The 23,386-nt window shown below is 35.7% G+C and overlaps 1 protein-coding gene across 4 annotated transcripts; it reads right to left on the minus strand.

The window, feature by feature from the left end:
* Nucleotides 1-1,415: 1,415 nt before the first annotated feature.
* Nucleotides 1,416-19,546, minus strand: ezh1 (enhancer of zeste 1 polycomb repressive complex 2 subunit). 4 transcript variants are annotated; one of them, XR_007929104.1, is made up of 22 exons: nt 19,399-19,545; nt 18,753-19,074; nt 17,662-17,809; nt 16,478-16,603; nt 14,275-14,397; nt 13,752-13,869; nt 12,795-13,019; nt 12,088-12,190; nt 9,953-10,116; nt 9,658-9,749; nt 9,417-9,573; nt 7,262-7,443; nt 6,655-6,746; nt 6,504-6,532; nt 5,100-5,225; nt 4,284-4,462; nt 3,195-3,290; nt 3,003-3,084; nt 2,828-2,908; nt 2,654-2,738; nt 2,436-2,571; nt 1,416-2,267 (listed from the first exon to the last, which is right to left on the minus strand). XR_007929104.1 is itself a non-coding variant. In XM_051887458.1 (21 exons), the coding sequence occupies exons 3-21, from the start codon at nt 17,794-17,796 to the stop codon at nt 2,511-2,513; spliced, it is 2,256 nt and encodes a 751-aa protein (XP_051743418.1). In that variant the 5' UTR covers nt 17,797-17,809; nt 18,753-19,074; nt 19,399-19,545; the 3' UTR covers nt 1,416-2,510. The 4 variants fall into 4 exon arrangements, 3 of the variants coding, with proteins under 3 accessions (XP_051743418.1, XP_051743420.1, XP_051743419.1); XM_051887458.1 differs by having other exon boundaries at nt 1,416-2,571; XM_051887460.1 differs by lacking the exon at nt 3,195-3,290 and having other exon boundaries at nt 1,416-2,571; nt 19,399-19,546.
* Nucleotides 19,547-23,386: the final 3,840 nt, after the last annotated feature.

Consider the following 23,386-nt stretch of genomic DNA (forward strand, 5'->3'; position numbering starts at 1 on the left):
AACATTTTTTCATGTGTATATAGAAACACAATAATTCACTGTGAAATATTTTCTTTATCATCTTTTCCAAATGCACTAAGTCCTGTTTATAAGTCCTGTTTGACCAAATAGGAAATATTTGTTGCTACTGTATTTGTATTTGGTGCAAACAGTATATAACATTATTTATTCTTCAGTACATTGCCATTTAAAAGTTTGGGGTAAAATTGATCAAAAACAATTGATCATAAGTTTAAATTGATCAAAAGTGACAGTAAAGACATTTATATTGTTACAAAAGATTTATATTTCAAATAAATGATGTTCTTCTGAACTTTCTATTCATCAAATAAAAAAATGTATCATGGTTTGTACAACAATATTAAGCAGCACAACTGTTTTCAACATTGATAATATTAAGTAGTGTTTCTTGAGCAGCAAATCATCACATTAGAATGATTTTTGAAGGATCATGTGACAGAGTGAAACTTCAGCTTTTAATCATTACATTAATAAAGTACATTTTAAAATATTTTACAATGGGAAAAGTTCATTTAAATTGTAATATTTTTACATTATTATGGTTTTATTGAATTTTGGATCAAATAAATGCAGTCTTTGGAAGCAAGCGACTCAAAGAATCTCAAAGACCCCAAACTTTTGATCGGTAGAGCATCTACTGAGTTTAAATGAATGCTTCTGACATTTTTTTTTTCCTTTCCAGGATTCATGCTACCTTAGAGTTACTAACACAAAGGTTGCAGATTCAGTCTCATGTTGAGGTGATCACAATTATCTTTTATTACCACTGTGCCCATGAGGTTGATTCAGAAATAATTCCTGTGAGAACACCCAAGGCAAAAAGATTAACTAGATTCATGGAATCAGACAAAAACCTTATAATGCTATCCCTCAAATTGTTACAAGAAGGTAATTTCAGCTTTGTGGTCAGGTGTGACAAGGTGTTCATTTTGAGTTTTCTTAATTTTTTAGTTCTGGTTTTGATTGTCATCCTCATTGTAAATGACCATGACTGTAGAATCAACACAAATCCCAAATGACACTTTAATAAAAAGTCTGAAGGAAACAAAAACTCTGAGGACTCTTTTTAAAAAGAATCATTTCAGACAGGCGCATGTCTTGTTTTTGTCACTTGCCAAAAGACAATTCATGTCTGAGTTAAACGTGTCCAACGCAACATTACTACATTTTCTACACATATACCTGCTTTTAAACACATCTGTAAACTCAACTGTACTTGAATTTTTTCAGAAAGCTCTTTTTGTGGGCTTCAGTGATTGGGTTAAATATAAAGCACAAAATAGTTACGCAACTAAAATTACAAGACACTAGGAATTATTTTCTCAGCATATTGTTCATTTAGTGGAAATGTGAAGTGCAGTTACAATCTAGGGCATGTTAAACAAATTTGGTCATTTGGTTTAGCTCTTTATTTTACATAAAATGGTACAGTGAAACCCAAATCCTAACCCTTGTAAGGCCTATTTTGTACACTCACTCTTAAAAAAAAAAGCCTGCTAAACAATGTCCTTTAAGTCGCTCTTTAGCTCACGGTTCACATTCAGTCTGTCGGTTTATATGGTTACTTGTTTTGTTTATTTCTACACAACATTAACAATATTTAACCTCATACAGTTTAAGCAGAAATGAAGATTAACTGCCTTAGTGCTATGTTAGTTAGAATAGTAATATCTGACAAAATGAGGCAGCATTGTGCAATACAGCAAGCAGCTTACAGCTGATGAAGAGAGAGAGAGAGAGAGAGAGAGAGAGAGATAGATAGATAGATAGATAGATAGATATGGACTGCAAGAGCAATGCACATTACAGTAACAGGCTAACATCAAATGACACCAGGTTGCAGACAAGTTTACTGAAGTTTGTTCTAGAAAGAAAAGATACTGACCTGACTGACTATAAGTGCAAATGTAACAATGAAATATTGCTTGATGTTTTGCACTACAGAATATTTTGACCAGAAACAACAACAACGGCTAGGTGTGATGCATTCAGTTTGCAGTTACAGTATATATTGAGCATATAGAGGTTATAGCTATTTCAAAAGCTGTTTACAGAGCCTTTTGAATGGAAAGATTAAAAAAAAGAAAAAAAAAAGAAAGAAAAAAAACTTCATGACAATTGTCTGAACTGGCATTCTTCCTTCCATGACAGAGAAAATGATGCCGTCTATCGATATCCTGTGGTATTGGCCATATAGTGCAAATGTGGAGGAGTGGATTTATCATTTTGAGGACACCTTTTGGTTTCTTCAATGTCATCACAAACATCATCACAAAAAAGTAAACAAAAACGTTTGTTTAGACAATTCAGTTAAACCACAGGTTAAAGTAGTGACATCACACTCTGACTGCATCATCAGATCAATCTGTGATGTCATTACAAAAATATGCCCCATAGGAATTCTTAAATCTCACCCTCGGTGAAGTGCAAAGCATTGTGGGTAGGCAAAAATGTTACCAGCTAAACGTGGACACGCTCAAGATGCATATCTACACAATGTCGACTTCCCTCTCAATGCCAACATACTTCAATGCATCTGCTTGACTGTACCTAAGAAGCAGAAAAAATAAAATAACATCACAAAATCATCAATCTCATTAGAACACATATATGAGTGTTTAACAAAACCTACCTGTAATCAAAAAAGAGCTCTTCTCCTCGTTGTATGGAGCGCTTGGCAAAGATTCCGATGCGGTGATCGCCGTTAACCATGACAACTGCAATAATAACCAGTGTCAGACGTGCTTAATAGCTTCAACTCAGTGTTGCCTTTGCACTTTGATATTTATATGATGAAATAAAGTACCTTTTGCGTAACAGTTGGGGTTGACAGAATGGTTGGCGAATCGTATTTTATTCCCTTTTCGAGTGGCATCCACTACAAAGTCTGGAATTAAATAAAAACACTTGTGAAATGAATATAATATAATATAATTTAATATAATGTAACATAATGTAATATAATATAATGAAGCCTCTACCATTGTTCAAGTTGAACAGAAAGCTGGACATGTACTTGTCGTAGATTCTGCCCCTCCTGTCTGCTTCATCCTGGGAAATAAGCTACACACACAATGCATTAATCAGACCTCTAAGAATATAACTGAAGAATATAGCAGAAGAATCACAGAATCTATTGCTCATCATTAGGGGTGCGTGTGATTTCCACACACCTCTCCACAGTACTCAGAGATGAACTCGTTCTTCTGGACTGGCTCTTTGATAAATGTACCCCACCCTGCAACATCAGATGGGGCCAGGAGCAGGTGCTGGCAAACAGGTTAAACAACATTCATATGACTAAAGTATCTTCTTTATCTCTTATTTGCCTTTGATTATCAGCATGTACCATATTGGATGAAAACTACATAGATAGATAGCAGTGTACACAAATCAAGCACTTGATTAAAAGTACAGATACCCCATTAAAATATTACTATAAACTTGTCTGCTTAATATATCATATAGTATTTGAAACAATTTTTTAACAATTCGTATAAAAATACAATGTACAGACGTCACATGGTGCAAAATGTGTTAACATTTTAAGAGGAACTCTATGCAAACATACTAGTTTATATCATCTGTAACTGCAGCAGAAGAAGACGCTTGGGCATTAATTCACGTTATTTTACTTAAAATCCTCTACCTCATACAGAAGATGCAACACAAATGCGAACATGTCCACATTTAAGCCTTTCAATGGGCTTAAAACCTGCCCTTTTACAGCAGATTTAGTTCACAAATAACTGACAGTCATGACCTAAATTTGATTTCATTGACAATAATCAATACTAAAATTCATTAGTATCTCCACACCATCAGTTGCACGCACATTCAACTTCCAATATCCCTGATCTTCGCTCATTTCAAACAGGATCATTGAATCAGCGAGTTGTTGACTCAAGAATAGTTGCAATTGGATCAGTCCAATTCACAAATGAATTGTTCAGTGTTATGTGTGAACCAATTCAGCAGGCTCATTGGAAAAAAATCGCTTTTGTGGCGATTTCTTCAGTTCAAAATAACGAACAATATGTTTTTATGGAATGTAGTGGAGTAAAAAAATATAATATTATACTTTGGAATGAAGAAGTAAAAGTTTCCCAAAATAAAAATGCTATAAACTATATAGATCCTTGAAAAAATGTACTTAAGTACAGTAATGAAGCAGAAATACTTTGTTATTGTCCACCACTGATAGACAGACAGACAGATAGATGTGTTAATCATTAACAGTGTCACTGAAAAGTAGTTCATACCTTCTTGAGTCCTCTCTGGATGCTGCAGTTCTTGCAAGAGACCTGTTTGCTGTCCCAGTGGTCTGCGGCCCCACAGGTCATGCAGAGGTCAGGGTCACACTCCCGCACGGCCAGGTAACACGGACACTGCTTGGTGTTACACTGAGTCTTGCAGCGACAGCCAGGAAACCGATTCGGACCTAGAACCAAACACAGAGGGAAAACTGTGTCAGGGTGACCTGTGAATGTTTGAGATGTTCATATGCCTAAAATAAACTGATGTTCAAAATGACATGATTTGAGCAAAGGTCAAAATGGTACAGTGACTTTTTAAAGGTAAAGTGTGTAATTTCTTCACTTCATCACTAGGGGTCTGATGTTGTTTTGTTGTCGCCCCCTAGTGGTGTACAGACATTGCACCTTCAGCATTGAAGAACTTGTAATGTAAATTGACCACCAGAAATTCATAATTCTATAGACATTGCATGTATTCACAACATAATCTTTTTTAAAGTGTAAGATAAGGTCAAGGAAGAGAGAAAGAGGAAGAAACTTCAGAGTACACAACTACAGTAACTTTCCTTAACATTTTCTCTATATCATAAAATATATTATATATATATATATATATATATATATACACACACACACATAAACTGAAAGCTTTATTTTATTTCTTTATAAATTAAATGTTATTTGTTTATTTAATTTTCCTAAACAAAAAGTGGATATTTTTATCCCTTTATTTCAGAACTGTATACTTGAACTTGTATGTTTTTGTATGTCTATATTTGATGTGTTTGCATGTGTGTGCATGTTCATTTGTGTTGAACTCACACTCGCGATCACACTGGCAGAATTTCTCACAAAAGTTTTGTGTCATCACACATGGACAGGAGCTATCACATGGGTGCTCAGGGTGGTCACATGGCTGATAATTGTACACTTGATTGGATGAGTTGTCTGTATGACAAACAGGAAGGTAAATAAGAGTAATAACAAAGGTTCCAATGCAGTTTGAACAAAAACATTCCATTATGTATCCAGGCATTTGTGATTACTGCATAAAGATTGTTTAAATATTAAAAACAAACATCAAACAAATAATTATCTAACATTAACAGAGATTAATAAATACTGTAAATTGCTGTTCATTGTTATTTCATAATACCTAATGCATTAAAAAATTAACCTTATTGTAAAGCGTTATTGCAATTTTGTGTATTTAGTGATTAGAACTAAATTATATTGACTATAGACAATAGGCCTTCTGCCATTTTATAACAAAATGCCAAGAATTGTACATTTTAAATACTTAAAATGTAATAAATGTTATATAAAGAACTGAAACATTTAGAATATTTTGTTAATGTCACTCTACCCTGTGCAATATTAATTTGCAAAGTCTTAAAAACTTTGTTTCCACATTTAATAAGCTTACAATGTAATGCACATGAACAAAACAGACCATTAACCAATATTTCCCCGTCATTGACAGAAATTTCCGTCATGACAACGCTTTCCCGCCATTAATGTAAATTTCCAGCAATCCATGTTTTCACTGTTATATGGCTTGAGGGCGCTATTATGCATCTTCTGAAAGAGTACAGAATCTCCGGATCAAAACACAGGCAAAAAAGAAGCAGAAACAAGTGATAAAAGCATTGCTTTAAAAAGCACTGCAATAAAATAAAGCGATCATTAAACAGTATATAAATCAAAACTGCCTAGCGGTACTGAATGAAAGATCGACCCAGGAAGAGGTATAGGCCGGTGAATGCTTTGGGGGTGTTTATGGACTCGATCTATGTTTTTTGTTCATCATTCTGCATCCGATCCAGACATAGCCTTTGACAAAAACATGATTTTCTCAGCTTTTTTGTTTTGAAACATACCCACATTCAAGTGTTGATAAAAAAGTATGCATGAAGCTAAAATTATTTTATATTTCATGTTTCATGTTCAGATATTCATATAAAAATATTCTGGGGGCCATGAAAAAAAATGTGAAAATGATCAAAAATGCTGGCGGTGGCTGGCAACTTTTTTTTAAAGAACGCTGGCAGGGAAAGAGTTAATTTAATAATTGCCATTATCTATCTGACTACCAATCGCCAGTCAGAATGTCGAATCGCCCTAACTATAGAAATCTCCATGACTTTTCCTTCCGTTTGTCTATTCCTGAACCTGCCAAGCCACTGAAACCACGTCTCAGTCTGGTATTTCAGTTGAGATTCTTACCTTTCTTCAGCTGTATCTTAGCCCATAACCTATTAAACAAACAGAAACACTGTTGATCTCTAGTGTCCGTATTTTGCTGCCTGTGTAACATCTAGCTTATTAAAGCATGAATATGAAGCAGGTGAAGGTGGATGGTGTGTGAACATCTTGCCTGTGCTTTCGTTTTTTCTTCTGAGGTGAGATCCCACCATCCTCCAGTGGAACACGGTGAATCAGCACCTCCTTCACTGCAAACTCGTATACCTGACACAGACACACACAGACATAAACACAGACAGAGCATTGCAACATGTACATTCCCCCACACATACCGCAACACTTAATGGGCGTTAGTCAGTACTTTGAAACCCAACTGAGACGTAACCGCTCATTATCATGTTGATCTTTGCCATATGAGCTCGCACACACTAACACACACATACACACATAAACACACAATCAAAACAACACTCTTCTAGAAAAAGATTTGGACCATTCCCTAAATGAAAGAAAAACACATGATTTGAGGTAATCACATTTCCAGTTAGCCAAACCACAGTCTTTCTGGGAAAAACACAGGCACACATGCACACAGTCGTTCTTTTAAACGGACATATTTTTTGTTGACTTTACTTTTGAGTAAATATTGTAGAACTTTTTTGCACATTCAACATAATTGCATTTACTTTAAATCTGCAGTAATTATCTACAAATGGACATTATCAAACAAGCAAAAGATACATATTTGACCTCCTGTTCTATGTCATTTTTGTACACACCTCTCTACACGTCTTTGTGCCAATGAGTCGTGCAATAGAGCAGAAGTTGTTGTAATATGTGCCGTGCAGGACTCTAAACAGAGACTCCTCTGCTCCACTCCACTGAGGAGGCAACTCAGACTCCTCTGCTCCTTCCTCCCCTGGTCTCAGTTTGGTGGGACTGGGACACCGAGAGTTACCCTCTGACACACAAACATTCACACAGGTAAATGACAGGTTTTCATCCAAAACATTGTGTCGGTCTGACTCTTTACTGAAGTAAATCAGAACTGAATAGAAAAGTTAGGTGTCTATTTTTAAGATATTAATACTTTTATTTAGCAAGGATGCATTGAATTGATCAAAAGTAACAGTAAAGACATTTATCATTTTACAAAAGATTTCTATTTCAAATAAATACCAAGTTCTCTCATGAAATACTAGATGGTGCAAACTGATCTTCTTAATGCAACCTGCTGACAATCACATCATTAACTACATGGCACAAGCTAATTGGTTCCTGTTGCATCTGTAGCCAATGAGCTTGCTGATCAACATTTAAATAGTTGTTCAATGTTTATGTAGCACATAACAAGAGCAAACCTCTTCCGGAAGCTCAAACGTGCTGCGTAACCAGTGAGGTTCATTCTCGTGTGTTATGCAGCATATTTGAGCTTCCGGAAGAGGTTTGTTCTTGTGCGTTATTCAAGTTAGGTTGAGCTTCTGCTTATGTTCGCTGATCAATGTTTACATGTGATTAAAGGTTAAATTAAATTTTTTCATCATAACAAGTGATCGATTCTTATGGATTAGGGCTGCACGTTTTATTGCACGATACGAAAAATAACATTTAAAACTCGATTTTTAGTGTGATTATAAAATCGCAAAGGCTTTTTTTATGCTAAAATTATTTTTTTATGCACAGCTTGTAAATGAAATATGGCTCCAAATGCTAATCCATCTGATAGCACTGCGAGTTTGAGTCGCTTATAATGTACATTTGAAAAAGCAACATGCGTCAAACATCTTTCCAGACATGAGAAGCATTTATTAACATCTTGTCCAACAAAAGACAACATTTAATAACATGTTTTTACTCCAAACTCACTTCGTAAAGACAGTTGAGCATCCTTCTGTGAGATGATGTGGCTTCTTACACAGAATAAGGCAGTCATGTGTTTATTAGTCATGTTTAATCAATCAAAGTGTTTCAATCTTCAGTTTATTTAGCTACAGCGATATGACGCGTGTTATCTACTTCTGCGGCAGGGCATATTTGGAGTTTCTGCGCAAGAGAGCCCTCTGGCTTTCAGATGGAAAAGCATTTACTACTGATCACAGAGCCGTAAAGCTCTGACAAGCTGCGCATAAAACAATCGCAGACTTTGCCAAATTGCATGCGGTTTAATCAAGATAAATCATGCAGCCCTAATATGGATTCGTTTTCCGATCTCTTTATGAATTTTTTAAAGCATCAAAGTGGTAGTTACAAATGCAGTCAATGGAAGGAAATCTGACAGCATTCTGTCATCAAAAAGATCTTAATTTGTCTTCCGAAGATGAACGAAAGTCTTACGGGTTTGGAAGGACATTAGGGTAATGACAGAATTTTCATTTTAAAAAATGGTACTGATACATTGTGCATCCCTAAAGAAAATTTGCAATGAGGTTTAAGTTGTTGTTAGTGCATTTCTATGTGGTTACTAGGGTGTACTGGTGATTGCTAGGATATGTTGATTTTGGATGTTTACTTACTGATGAAAGTCAAAATCAAACCCACCCCCAAAATCTCTATCATACTCTCTAAATAAAGCTTGGATCCCTCCCTTAAATGTAGGTCTGTGGAATTATAGTATTTTGTCTTTACTAATCTTTATCATCTAGAATTTTAGCATCCAACAGGCGAAAATAATAATTATTGCCTTCCTAATAATGTTCTTGTGTTCCTAAAACTATTTTCAGTCTCTGGTGCAATAGAGTCAAACAACTCATGTCCACAGGACAAGAGGTTTTTTTTTTTTATTATGGCAATGCTATTTTTAGCAATGGAAGGTTTTCCTGTGTGTTTCATTTCTGTTATTTTGGTCTTTATTAACCATTTATCCACTGTACATTAAGGTGAGGATATGCATATTTTGTTTTGTATGTTTATGTTTATGCACATTGGTGTGTGTACCTGAGGAACTGGTGGTCTCATGGTCGCTGTCTCCTTCTTTTCCCTCCTCACCGGAGCCTGAGGGGCCACATGAACTTGAGGGGCGGGGCTGTCGGCGTCGACGCCGGGGCCTTTGAGACCTCAGCATGTTTTGATCAGCAAACTCTTTTGCTCCTTTCTGTGACCAAAGAAGGGAGAAAGATAAAGATTATTAAAAAATAAACAGGATCTAATTCAATTATAAATTGACAGTAAACAGTACCTGCAGCAGGAAGCAGTCCAGTCCACAGGGCTCTGTCTCCATACGGATCTCTTTATTCTTCCTCTTATATACATTAGGAGACGCATGGAAAGCTGAGCACAAACATTACATCACATCTGTAGCATTAATCTTGGCGGACAGCTTGATCAGATCATTTGAGACTAACTTTAATGGCAGGTTTAAACAGAGGCTATTTGTATGTTTGATGTACTGATGAAAACTGTACATGATATAAAAATTAATACCAAACATATAATTGCATTGCAGACTAGAGAAGGACATTATAATGTCTTACGGTGCAAGAAGCAGTCGTATTTAAAGCAGCGGCGACAGAAAAGCGTATGAAAAGAGTGCAGACTTTGCTCTCTCTGAACAGATTTGGCAAAGGGGCCATCCATGCTGGGCGTGCAGAGAGGAGGCAACTTCACAGGGCTGGACGGCTCCAGGAGATCCTTATATCTGCAAGAAAGAGAGAAAAATACAGTATTACATTATTACTTGTAACAGCAGCAAAACAAAATTGAAAATCTAAAACTGTATGAACGTGTGATATTCAAAGCCTCAGGACGTCATGAGCTGTATATGAAAACGTGGGGTCATTTTCTGTATCATTTTCTGTTTTCAATGTATCATGAAAAGAGAAATATTAATCTACTTTTCTCATCAAATTTCACCTATATGTGTGTGCTGTTGCCTACATTTTCTGTAAAGTCAAAACTATTTTTTTTGACCCAACTCTTTATTGATTTGTGTATTTATTAATTGTTAATTTTCTTTTTATCTGTGCTGTTTTAGCTATTTCATTTTATATTGTGTAATTTATTTATTTGGTGGGGGAGGGCTGGATGTTTAAGCTATGGTAAGGGGTAAAAACTAAAGCATGTCACTGTAAAAACATTATTGTTGAAGCAAAAAAAAAAAAAAAAAAAAAACTAAAACTGAAATGACCATTCAAAAGTTTGGGGGCTGGAAGAAGTCTCATGTTCACCAAGGCTGCATTTATTTTATTTGAAAAATGCAGTAAATAGTATTGTAAAATATTATTACAATTTAAGATAACTGTTTTAAGATATCTGTTTTAATATATTTTAAAATGTAATTAACTCCTGTGATCAAAGCTGAATTTTCAGCATCATTACTCCAGTCTTCAGTGTCACATGATCCTTCAGAAATCATTCTGATATGCTGATTTGATGATCAAGAAACATTTATTATGATTATCAATGTTGAAAATGGTTTTGCTGATAAATTTTTATCATTATAAATGTCTTTACTGTCACTTTTGATCATTTTAATTTGTGAATAAAAGGATTAATTAAAAAAAACCCAACCCCTAATCTTTGAATGGTAGTGTATGTGGGAGAACAGTGCATTATATGAGGATTTAGAGTTTGGGAATCATTGTGTCTTAGTGTTGTATTTTTATGGTGTCAAAGATCAGTAGATGCTTTTAGCATTCGTTCACTTAAAAAATGAAAGGTAACACTTTACTTAAAGCCTACTTACTGACGCTCATGCTGTTCCAAAACCATTATTATCAGCTGTGGTCACTAGTATCAACTGTAGTTTTGTGTGTAATTTATACTGTATGTGTATTTTATGTATTTTTTGCTCCAAAAAAAAAGGAAATAAAGTCATACAAGTTTGGGGTGAATACAATGTTGACAGAATCTTCTGTTTTGGATTAACTATCCCTTTAACGTGCTGAATTTGTTTTACAAACATAACAGGGCATTAAATACAACTCTCACCCACAGATTTCCCCAGCCAGTGGAAAGAAATAAAATGAGCACAGCTGGTGGAATGAACAATAATGACATGAAACAGTAAACAGTTGGATGATAATGCAAAGTGTGACGGGTTTTTGTTTCCACTGCTGCTGCGGGGGCTGCACAGCCAGCTGACAGCAGAGCCCGAGGAGCTTCCCATGAACCTTCATTTACCACGGCTTTAAATTGGCATGACATATTCTTTCCTATTCAAGTGAAGAATGTGCATGCATGTTAGGTTTGCCATTATGGTTGCATAAGCTTGTTGAATAAAGTTTTTTGTTTGGGACAGCATTATGCGACAGGGTGTGCAACTTTGAAATGAAATCAAAATAAGTTAAATAGAAATTAATTGGATTTAACAGGACTGAACTGAAAATCCATCTAAAACAAGCACATCTGGTTGTCCAAACAATGGCAGACGGGGGAGTGTTCAGGAAAAAAAATTGAAAAGTTATTAAAATACACAATTCACATTTGCATACAAAGTTTCACTATTAAAAGGATCAGATGTTGACAGGATCAGCCCACGCACTCTACACGTTACACATTTGAAAGAGGCAGGTTTGAATCCAGCCTGCTTCATGTCCTGATCCCATTTCTTTCTAAAAAAAGGAAGTCTAAAAACTAAAAAAAAAAGTTTTTCAATAGTGTGCCCTACTTGTTCTTCAGCTCCTCCATGGTGCCTTTGTATGGAAACATGGACGCAATAGCTGTGAAAATCTTGTCATGAGGAATCTTCTTATTAGTGGAGAGCTCTCTTCCTGGTGATGGGAAAGCAAGAGCAAAATCAGCATTTCCAAAATTTGACTTATAAAGTAAAAGTATACTAGTGCTTATGTGTGTGTGTGCATGTTTCCTTTGCTGTGGCGTAGGGGTCAGTGTGTACTGTAACGGGATACTGGCCTAAAACAAACTGAATGAACAAACAGGTTTACCCAGCTCTCCCTGGGAATAGAGGCGGCACTCAGAGCAAACAATTACACGTAGAGACAGACACACAGAGGCTGATCTGATGGGCAACACATGTGAGTTCTAGTCAATTTGATGTTCAACCAGTGAAATTCAACTCTAGTGTCTCTGGTCGTACAGTGCTATACTGCAAACTGTCTATTAAAAGCCCTAATTCTTTGGTAATTTGACACAACATATGGCCGTCAAACTTAAAAGATAATAAAATAAAAAGATATTATTATTTTTATAATACAAAAGCATTTAATTGTATTTTTCATTTAAAAAATTAATCCAATTAAATTAAATTATTTAATTATACAAATAATTAATATACTTTTTTAAAATGTATTATATAATATATATTTATGTGTATTTTTTACTATCAGAATTATTCATTATTTTGTTTCTGCTCACCTTCAGCAGTGCTCCTCCTCTTTCTCTTGAAGAAGCCCCCTTTTGACTCCTCAGGTCCTTCTGCTACACTTTTCTGAATCCCTTTCTCCTCCTCCTCCTCCTCCTCCTCCTCCTTATTCTCTGCCCTCTCTGTAGGCTCTTCCTCCTCTTCTTCCTCTGGGTCTGAGTATTGGCTCAATGCCTCCACCAGCTCCTTAAAGATCTCATCATTTATGAATCCTCCCTCTGTTATCAAGGTACAAGATACTTATGTACATCACACTGCTAACACTCACAAACATACGATAAATTGATACCACAACAAGATGAAGAACAGCATCTACATTACCATTCAAAAGTTTAGGGTAAGTACGATTTTTTTTCTTTCAGCAAGGATGCTTTAAATTGATCAAAAGTGACAGAAAAGACATTTATAATCTTACAAAAGATTTCTATTTCAAAAAATGCTGTTCTTTTGAACCTTTTATTCATCAAAGAATCCTGAAAAAAATGTTAAGCGACACAACTGTTTTCAACATTGATAATAATCAGAAATGTTTCTTGAGCATCAAATCATCATATTAGAATTATTTCTGAAGGATCATGTGACATTGAAGACTGGAGTAATGATGCTGAAAATTCAGCTTTGCATCACAGGAATAAATTAAATTTTATCTTAAAACAACTAATTTAAATTATAATAATATTTCACAATATTACTTTTTTATGTTTTATTTTTATTTTTTATTTTTATATTTTCCATCAAAAAATGCAGCCCAAACTTTTAACGGTAGTTAGTGTATGTTAGGATTGAGTGGTTGAATAAAACATGGTAATAATAACCAATTTTTACTGTAGTAAATTTTATTTACTTTCTTTACTCCTGTGTCTTTAAAACATCCAGAAGAGATTCAGTCCAGGTCTTGTGATGCCTGGTGGTAGTGGTAATGTGTGTAAAATATGTATTGTAATGCTCACCTCTGTCACCATGCACCCCATCATAATTATCAATAAGCTCTTCCAGGAAAGCCTCATCCTGTTCCAACACCTCGTCTCCCATGTAAGGGATATTATGCAGAAACGTCTCATCTTCCACCTCGGAGACAAAGAGAGGGAAAAAAGATGGTAGGAAGAGGGCTGTGATTTTTCACTGCATTAGTGAGGCTTTTTTAAATGAGAGAGAAATGCAGAACGATACTGTAAATGTGCGTTGCAGGTGGGTGTTTTTGTATATGCCTATATTTGTGCCTGTAAGTGAGTGTAGGTGTTTAAAGACGCACATCCTCCTCTACCTGAGAGATGATTTCAAAAACACATGCTTAGGGCTGTCTCAACATGTGAATGCGCTGCTGCAGGGTGACCTACTTTTAAAATGACCAGTGTCATAAAATGATGCTTTTCTCTCTCCTTCTTTTTCTGCAGACGCAGGCTGCTAATGGTGATCATGATAGAGTGCTTTTTATGTGTTAATGTGCGTGCGCTTATTGTCCACATCCAGTACCATGAAGTTCTGCTGCAAAGGGGACCAGGAGTACATGAATGGTATCCCAGCAACAGTTGTCAAGGGACGCATGGCAACGGCCTGGTTCGGAAAGGACGGAAAGCCAAACTCTACCATGCACAACTGTGATTGGACAAGAAAAGGAACACAGGAAAACAAAGGATAAGTCAAAGTGTCACTCAGAACTATTAGACAACTGTTAAATTGCTTTAGCCTTACATATATTAATTAGCCAATGTAATTTAAATATATATTAATTTTATATTAGTTGCATTTGAATACATTTTTCCTAGTTTACAAACAGATCACTGAATAAAAATAAATAATTATCTATTAATAAAGAAAATGTTTACCCAAAAATGAAAATTCTGTAATCATCATGCTAATGCAAACCGAAATGACTTTTCTTATAGGGCAGAATAAAAGAAGACATTTTCAAGAATTAAACTTGTCACTCATTTCCATGCATTTTACAATAAACATGGTTGAAGGCTTTCAATAAGGATGCACAAGCATTGTAAAAGTAGTTCATACAATGCATCCCCACGCAGCAGGGAGATTCCAGGCTAGGGTACAAATGTATGTGTTTATGTGGATTAGGAAGTACATCTGGTTGGCTGATGCTCAGTTAGAGTTTCACGACTGAACTATGTATTTAGACCAGTTGTGTGTACTAGATCAACTGATTCATTGAAAAGTTTCACATATCAGTCATCAGTTGAAGAGTTCATTTGCAAAAACCAATAAGTGGCACATTTAAAAAAAATAAAAATAAAAATGAACTGACTGCTGTGCGTTATTCTCCACATACAGCACGTTCAGAACCCTAAATACGTTTAATCAGAAAAGCCGGTATTGTGTGCGTAAATGTGTGTGCCGATCTGTTAGTGTGTGTTTGTGTGTTTTAAATGCAATTTCAAAGCAATGGTTTTGTTTAACTCTGAAACATGAAATGTGGAGTTATCTGCTTTTGCTAAAAAACAAACTTTTAATATATACAAAACACATACTTTCAATGAACTTTAATTTTGTAAGTTACCTGTATTTTTTGGAGTTACTATTACTTAATTAAAACAACCCAACTGCACTTTGATTGATAATACTTGGAATGCACAATAAAAAAAACATGATTTGTGAGAATTAATAAAAATGGAGTTATCTGTTTTTGCAAATGAACTCTTCAATTCTGCTCATAAGCATGGTATTGAGATCAAGGGTGGATGCCAAAAGTGTTAGAGACTTATATTTTTGTCTGTTCATCACTCAAAGCTTCAGAAGGAATATAGTGCACTAATCATACAGACCATTTATGATACTTGATGTTCTTGTGTCCTTTTTGAAGCATGAAAGTTTCAGTCCCGCTTAACAACATGAAGGTGAGTAAATAGTGAAAGGATTTAAATTTTAGGGGTGAACTATCCCTTTAAAATATCACACCAAATCAGTGATAGAAACTACTAGACAGAAAAATCAAACTGGGTACAAGTGTGTGCTCGTGAATACACATTTACATTTGTGACAAAATCATAATCCACTAATCAAAAATATTTGGTTTGGTGTATCTGAAGAACTTCAAGTGTGGTATTGTTTTGCAGTGCTGTTGCATGCAGGATCCAGCTGTGCTGGTATGTGGAGCAGTCTCTCTGTCTTCCACAGAGAACTAAGCTCTGCTGTGCCCGCCGGCTGCTTTTATTGTGGATATCACAGGAGTTTTAGATATTGAGCGCTGACTTGGCAAACATACAAATACATTTTTGGCAACAGAGCAATTTTATAAAGTGAAAAAAAAAAAAAAAAATCACACCTTGCTGCATTTTTACCAGTCTACTGGTAATATTTGCCCGGACTAATTAATTAGAGGTTAACTGTGCCACAGTCAGTCCATTAATAACATCATTAGAATGATCTAAACGCTTGTCAGGTACTGTATGATAAAGTGGGTACTGCAGGAAATGGAAGGCGAACTGTGGCACCTGATCTTGAGTCATTACTGGCATTTTGTTAGAATAAATTAGGTTTGGAAAATGCCAAGGCAAAGCTGACTATGTATTGATTCAGCTCATAAATCAGCTAGAGGGGACAGTCTTGTGCTGAATTAGCAGCAGGTTCAATTCACAGTAAAGCGATCTAGTGTCATAGAGCAGATGCAGGATGACTGACAGCGGTTAGTGGTAGTCAAGGTCCCCAACTGTGTCATTCTTGCCTTTTTGTTGGGCAGAGAGCCACCGGTTGTGGACAGAGGAATGGACTGGATTCGGAGCTTGGACCATTCCTCATTCAGCAGCTCAGTTCTTTCTTCAATCTTACGGCGATTCGACTGGAATAGAGCCTGTGAAAAACACATACATACACACACACACACGAAGACTGTATCGGATATGTCTGTGATTGGCTACAACGATCAACGCACAGGAGTGATTGAAAGCACACAGAAGTGTTTGAATTTGAAAGTGTTTGAAAGCATGTGTCTGGTCCGTGATAGACGCCTGCTTTCAAATGCTCCCGTGTGTATCTGTGTAAGCGCTCGTTGAAGAGCGTAATTGATAACTATTTACAACGTTTTTGAAGCGTTGATCATTGAAGCCAATCACAGACATATCGGATGAGCACGTCAACACAATGGCCAATCAGAGGTGTTTATGAATCCACTCAACAGCACTCAAAGCGTCACATTTCTTAAATTTCAGTACCAACTCTACTGAAAGCTAAATTTAAGAAATTAGAACAGCATGGAAAAATATCAAGAAAAATAAAAGAAAGTAGAATGATTAACAAAATAAATAAATAAATGCACTACCATTTAAAAGTTTGGGGTCAGTAAGATTGTTTTTATGTTTTTGAAAGAATTCAGTTATGCTCACCAAAGCTGCATTTATTTGATCAAAAATACAGTAAAAACAGTAATATTGTGAACTATTTTAAAATGTAATTCATTCCTGTGATGCAAAGCTGAATTTTCAGCATCATTACTCTAGTCTTCAGTGTCACATGATCCTTCAGAAATCATTCTTATATGATGATTTGATGCTAAAGAAACATTTCTTATTATTATCAATGTTGAAAACGGTTGTATGTTTTTTTTGTTGTTGTTTTTTGAAAACTGTGATGCATTTTTTTCAGGATTCTCTGATTAATAGAATTTTTTTTTTTTAAATGCCATTTATTGAAATAGAAATCTTTAGTAACATTATAAATGTCTTAACTGTCACTTTCAATCAATTTAAAGCATCCTTGATGAATAAAAGTATTAATTTTTTTTAAAATACAGTGAACATTAGTGTATATAAAAACTTTTAAAGAAGAGAGAAATGAAAAATACAGAATAAGACATAGTGAAAGGTCTGACAGAGTAAAAAAAAAAAAGTGCAACTGCAAAAGACTTTCTACCTTGACCTCCTCAGCTTTGCGGAAGCGTTTCAACTGTCTCAACCTCATGTACTCAGACTTGACTCTCTTCTTCCATTCCAGCAGACTGCGAGGGGGCTTTGCAGTGCAGGACCGGGGACCTGACACCTCCTCCATGACAGGAGCAATACTTGTGTATGGAATAAATATACATATAGTTGAGCACACATTCAGAAAGCATTGACTTTTTTTCTAAAGCTGGAAATAAACAGAATGTTTAAGGATTTTATAAAATGTACAACAAACACAAGTTAGGGTGTAAAATAAAATGGAGATATGGTACATAAAATCCTATGTATTAATATTTATTTGCATGATTCCATAGCCTCATCTTCATGCAAAACATATTGTTTGGGATGTGATAAACAGCACCTTCCAGAAGGGTTCCCGTCAGATGTGACTCATTCTCTTTCACGGAGACACACACACACTCAAGGGACCTATAAATCGCATGACTCAAACTTTATCATTCAATACTGACTTCATATAGGACTCACTCACTGCCCCCTGCAGTTCACAAAACACAACCAACATTCCGCATTACACACCATTTAAAGGTCTCCAATTCAGATTAGTACTTAAGATTAACGAAACTCGATAATAATTTGATGGAAAATGATAAAAACGTATTGGCTGTCAGGAAGAAAACTGCTTATGCAAATAGCATCAAAGTGACACTGTGCACGGAAAAACACGCGCTCCTCACGCGTACACACTGGAAGTGGGCGTGTCTCTCTCGCGAGCTCATATCACCACGGTGCGGATAAGTGCGTAGTACACTTTTCACCATTTCTTAACCCCTCAATAATGTTTTCTCGAACTTTCGAGAAACTAAAATCAAATATAAAAGGTTTGGAAAGGGATAGTGCAAGGCTACACGGGCCACGAACGAAAGCGTTCATAATGAAGGACGCTAAGCGTCAACAACGCCACACGTTGAAAATATTTGCACGAGAAGCTGTGAAGCAAACGATACACGCTAAGACGATTTAAACATGTCGTGCACACATGCTCTTTCTCTCTCGCACATGCTGGATAACGATGCTCATAGGCGCTGTCGCAGTTTGAAATACCTTAAGAGTCCCTGCTCCTTCCTTTAAATCCTCGCGAATCAGCTTCAGCTTCAAGTGCGCAGCAAAGAAGTCCGCGTGCCCAAAAACGTCCTGTAGTGAAAAACGGTGTCCTGGCTACCGACCCACTGCAGATGTCGGTGCCAGAATGTTTGTGTTGACGAGCGCAGGGGATGTGAGGATTCCTCGGTCGTTCGTAAGCATGTCGAGATTGTAGTTGTACAGTTAAGAGCTGCGCACTTGGTTGGCACGGTCAAAGCACAGGGTGACGTCTTTATTATGAACATACTCCAGCGCTCTTTGGCTGGACCACAGGCTGAGTGCACTGAGGAGGAAAATAATAATGCAACTTATTTTCTGAATAATTAAAAGACTAAATACAAACATATGCATGAGCTCTGACATTTAATAGGCAGAATTTAAAAATTATAATTAACCGAATGATAATAACTATTATATCTATTAGGTAGTAGTAGTAGTAGTAATAGTAGCATTAGTATTAGTAATTTTAAAATTGTCTAATAGTGTGCATTATTACAATACACATTTAAAAAATATATATGTATATGATTTCAAATTTGAAAGTGCTGATATCATAAAACCGGCTGCCATATAAACCATTTAAGTTATGTACTTTATAGCAATATACCTAATCATGTACAGTCGTGATATGTACACGTGGATGTTAATATATGCAGAGACAGAAGTTTCCGCGCAAAGGGGCTTGGCTTGAGGATCCAATGCTTGTTGTTTTTGCACGGCTCCCTTGAGATCCGCAGCGCATAGCATGTGCTGTTTTTCTCCAGAGAGCGAGCGAGGGTAGCGAGTATGGCAAGCTGGTGTTGCATTAAAGGGATAGTTCACCCAAAAATGAATTCTGTCATTATTTACTCAACCTCAAGTTGTTCCGAACCTGTATGAATTTCTTTCTTCTGCTGAACACAAAAGAAGATATTTTGAAGAATGTCGGTAATTAAACACTCCCATTTACTTTTTTTTCTCCATACTATGGATGTCAATGGTGTCCATCAACTGTTTGGTGATCGACATTCTTCAAAATATATCCTTTTATGAGCTATCTCTTTAAGTATTCCTGGCTCTTTTAGTAGTAATTTACTCAAAATTCCAATTCCAGACGACATATTCAATTTTGACTTGTTGTAAGATATCTACAACATGATTCTGACTCAGTGGTTCGGAGCGTGTATCAAACAATCTCAAACTGCCAAATTCACGTGATTTCAGTAAACGAGGCTTCGTTACCTCATAAGTGTTTCGAAATTTCAATGGTTCACGTGACTTTGGCAGCGCTCCGAACCACTGATTCGAAACAAAAGATTCGAAGCTTCATGAAGCAGCGTTTTGAAATCGGCCATCACTAGATATTGTTGAATAAAGTCGTTATTTTGTTTTTTGGCGCACAAAAAGTATTCTCGTCGCTTCATAACATTAAGGTTGAACCACTGTAGTCACATGAATTGTTTTAAATATGTCTTTAGTAGCTTTCTGGGCATTTGAAAGTCTAAATTAACTTGCTGGGAATGAAGGCCTCACTGAGCCATCGGATTTAATCAAAAATATCTTAATTTGTGTTCCGAAGATGAACGAAGGTCTTACGGCTGTGAAACAACATGAGGGTGAATAATAAATGACAGAATTTTCATTTTTGGGTGAACTAACCCTTTAAAATTCTTACTGGTCCAAATTATTCTAAATCGTAAAGTAGGATAATGTTGAGATGTGCATGCTGTGGATTAAATTGTTAGCCTTCATTACCAAACAAATAAATATAAAATCAGTAAGCATTTGTATACACCTCATGTGCAACATTTACTATAATTTTAAAAGAACTATTCAATGGACTGGCACTCATAATTGAAAACAGCAGAATATCGCCATTACGGATCTCTTGCTATAATACAATACTCCCACCTTGCTATTACCCTAATGACATGAGTAAACCTGCGTCGACACAGAAGACAATCCATACACAATTTAATGTAGGCCTACTAATCAATGTCATCAGTACATATAAAGGCTGATTTATACTTCTTTGTCGGACCTACGCTGGAGCCTTTGCGCCGTAGGCTATGCGTCTGTTTTCATTTATACTTATACTTATACTTTTCATTCCTATGGAAGTTGAAAATGCTCGCTCTTCTCCATGCCAGTTTTTTGACCTGAGGGAGGGGACCAATCACAGCGCTTGCAGTCCGCATAGAATTGACACGTTGTTACATTTTTAAAGAGGTGCACATCAGGCTTGCCGTAGGCTACGCGTGCTACACACAGCTACGGCGTACACTCGACGCAGAAGTATAAATCAGCCTTTAATACCAGTTAAACTTGTATGAACTTGTAATCTTTTTAAAATCAGCCTTCACCTTTTTTGATTAAGTCTGCCTTGATTCTGAAGTATTTTACTTGTCCATCACACATTTATTTGCACTATATTTCACGTTTTTGGTTTATAAATTGTTCTTCACTCTTGTCTTTTCAAAGTGTAGCCTATAAATAAAATAAGACTAGCAGTTTGCTGTTCTCTGTCTTTATTGAACATTCCAGTTGATCCAGATATTATTTAATAATCCATGAAGTAATTCTGAATAAATTCAGTCTCATGTCAAACAACAGCAAATTAGACTAGTGCAATTATAATTGCAGATATCTATAATTATCATTCTGACTAGTCTGACTCGGCAAAATACAATTGTATCTATCTAAACTATATTTATGGATTGTTAAACCATAGTTTTATATGCCAACTCCGCCTGCCATACAGCGTGAGGTCCACCCGCCGCGCGACGCAGAAAGCTCTGCCCTTCTCTGCACGTCACACGTGACCCAACGAGAACGCGCCTGAATGGACGCGCTCGAGAGATAGCATCACAGTTTGATATTGCTAATACACATGCAACTAATAAAAATGATAATAATGGATTTTATATATATATATATATATATATATATATATATATATATATATATATATATATATATATATATATATATATATATAAAATTTATAAATTAATAAATTTATAATTTATGAATTAATCTTTTCGACATTGTGTTGTGATATTTATAATTCCGCTAGATGTCGCCATATAGCAATTTATTGTTAATCTCGGTCCTATTTTTAAAAGAGGTAGTTTTCCCAAAAATAAAAAGTCTTACTCAAGATCAAGCTGTTCCAAACCTGTTTGGCTTTCTTTCGTTCGTGAAACGCACAAAACGCATATTATCAGACCGACGGTTTCATTCACCATTCATTGTATGGAAAAATATGCAATGAAAGTGAACGGGGACTTCTTTTGTGTTTCACAGAAGAAAGTCAAGTTTGGAACAACATAGGGATTTTTATTTTCAGTATTTTTGTCTTAATGTCCCATTGACTCTATAAGTTCCCTGCCTATATATCATTAAGTTACAAATGAAAGAACAAACATTTTGTTGTGTTGCAGGAACATGGAAATGATATTTGGTTTGGTTTCACAGATTAGGCTAATAGTTTAGGGAAAAAAACTTTTTAAATTGACAGTAGTGGAGCATGCACTTTTTTTGCATGCTTAGTGCACGTGATACTTTAACACTTACATGTAGGGGAAAAAAAACATATGTAGACTAATTCACCAAAAACTAAAAGAAAGAAAGAAAGAAAGAAATTCTGTCATCATTTACTCACCCTTGAGTCATTCCAAACTTTCTTTCTTCTGTGAAACATAAGAGATTTTGAGATTTTATTTTGAGAAATGTTTTTTGTCCTTAAAATGGAAGTCAATGCCAAAACTGTTCCTTCAGAATAGCTTATTTTGTGTTCCACAGAAGAAATTCATACAGGTTTGGAACTATATGAATGTGAGTACATTTTCATTTTGGGGTGAAATATCCCTTTGAGTAACAAGGATAAATTCTAACATGTGAAAACATTTGTAATGAACATTTAGTTTGTCAGATGTTGATATTCTGTTTACAGTATCAAACTTTCAATAAGAGTTTTTTTTTTCTTTTACAATTAAAACTTTTTTCTAATACTGACATTGTGTGTGAGACTGGCAATGTACAGGTGTTTTAGCTTCTTCTGTCAATGTAGGGTTGAGGTGGAATTGCTCATCACTTCAGAATGTGATAGATAGAGTGGTAACACAATTTTTCCTCACACCCTTATCCCAGTAATGGGCCCATCCTAAAAGGGTTTTTTTAGGCCAGCCCGGTGTTTATCTTGGACCTCACAACAGAAGCAAACACAGGCAGAAAGATAGACATAAGAGAAAGTTTAGACATAGGAAAGTTTTTAATTATGTGCAGTGTAATCCCTGGATGTTGGTTTTGGCTCGTTAAATGAAGATTAGTATCAGTCGGTGTGTGGGGTACTGAGAGATGAGCTCTTTGCTCTGAGGAAGGAGTTTAGAGGATGAACTGAAATATAATAGGAACTATGACATTTGAAAGGGTGTTGAACAGCTCCAGATACTGAGTCTTTAAAGGGACAGTTCACCCAAAAATGAAAATTCTGTCATCATTTACTCACCCTCAGGGTGAGTAAATGATGACAGAATTTTCATTTAACAGAAGAAAGCAGAAGAAAGAAATTCATTCAGGTTTGGATCAACTTGAGGCTCAAGTTGTTCCAAACC

Source organism: Ctenopharyngodon idella, chromosome 3, assembly GCF_019924925.1.
Source record: "Ctenopharyngodon idella isolate HZGC_01 chromosome 3, HZGC01, whole genome shotgun sequence".
Lineage (NCBI taxonomy): Eukaryota > Metazoa > Chordata > Actinopteri > Cypriniformes > Xenocyprididae > Ctenopharyngodon > Ctenopharyngodon idella.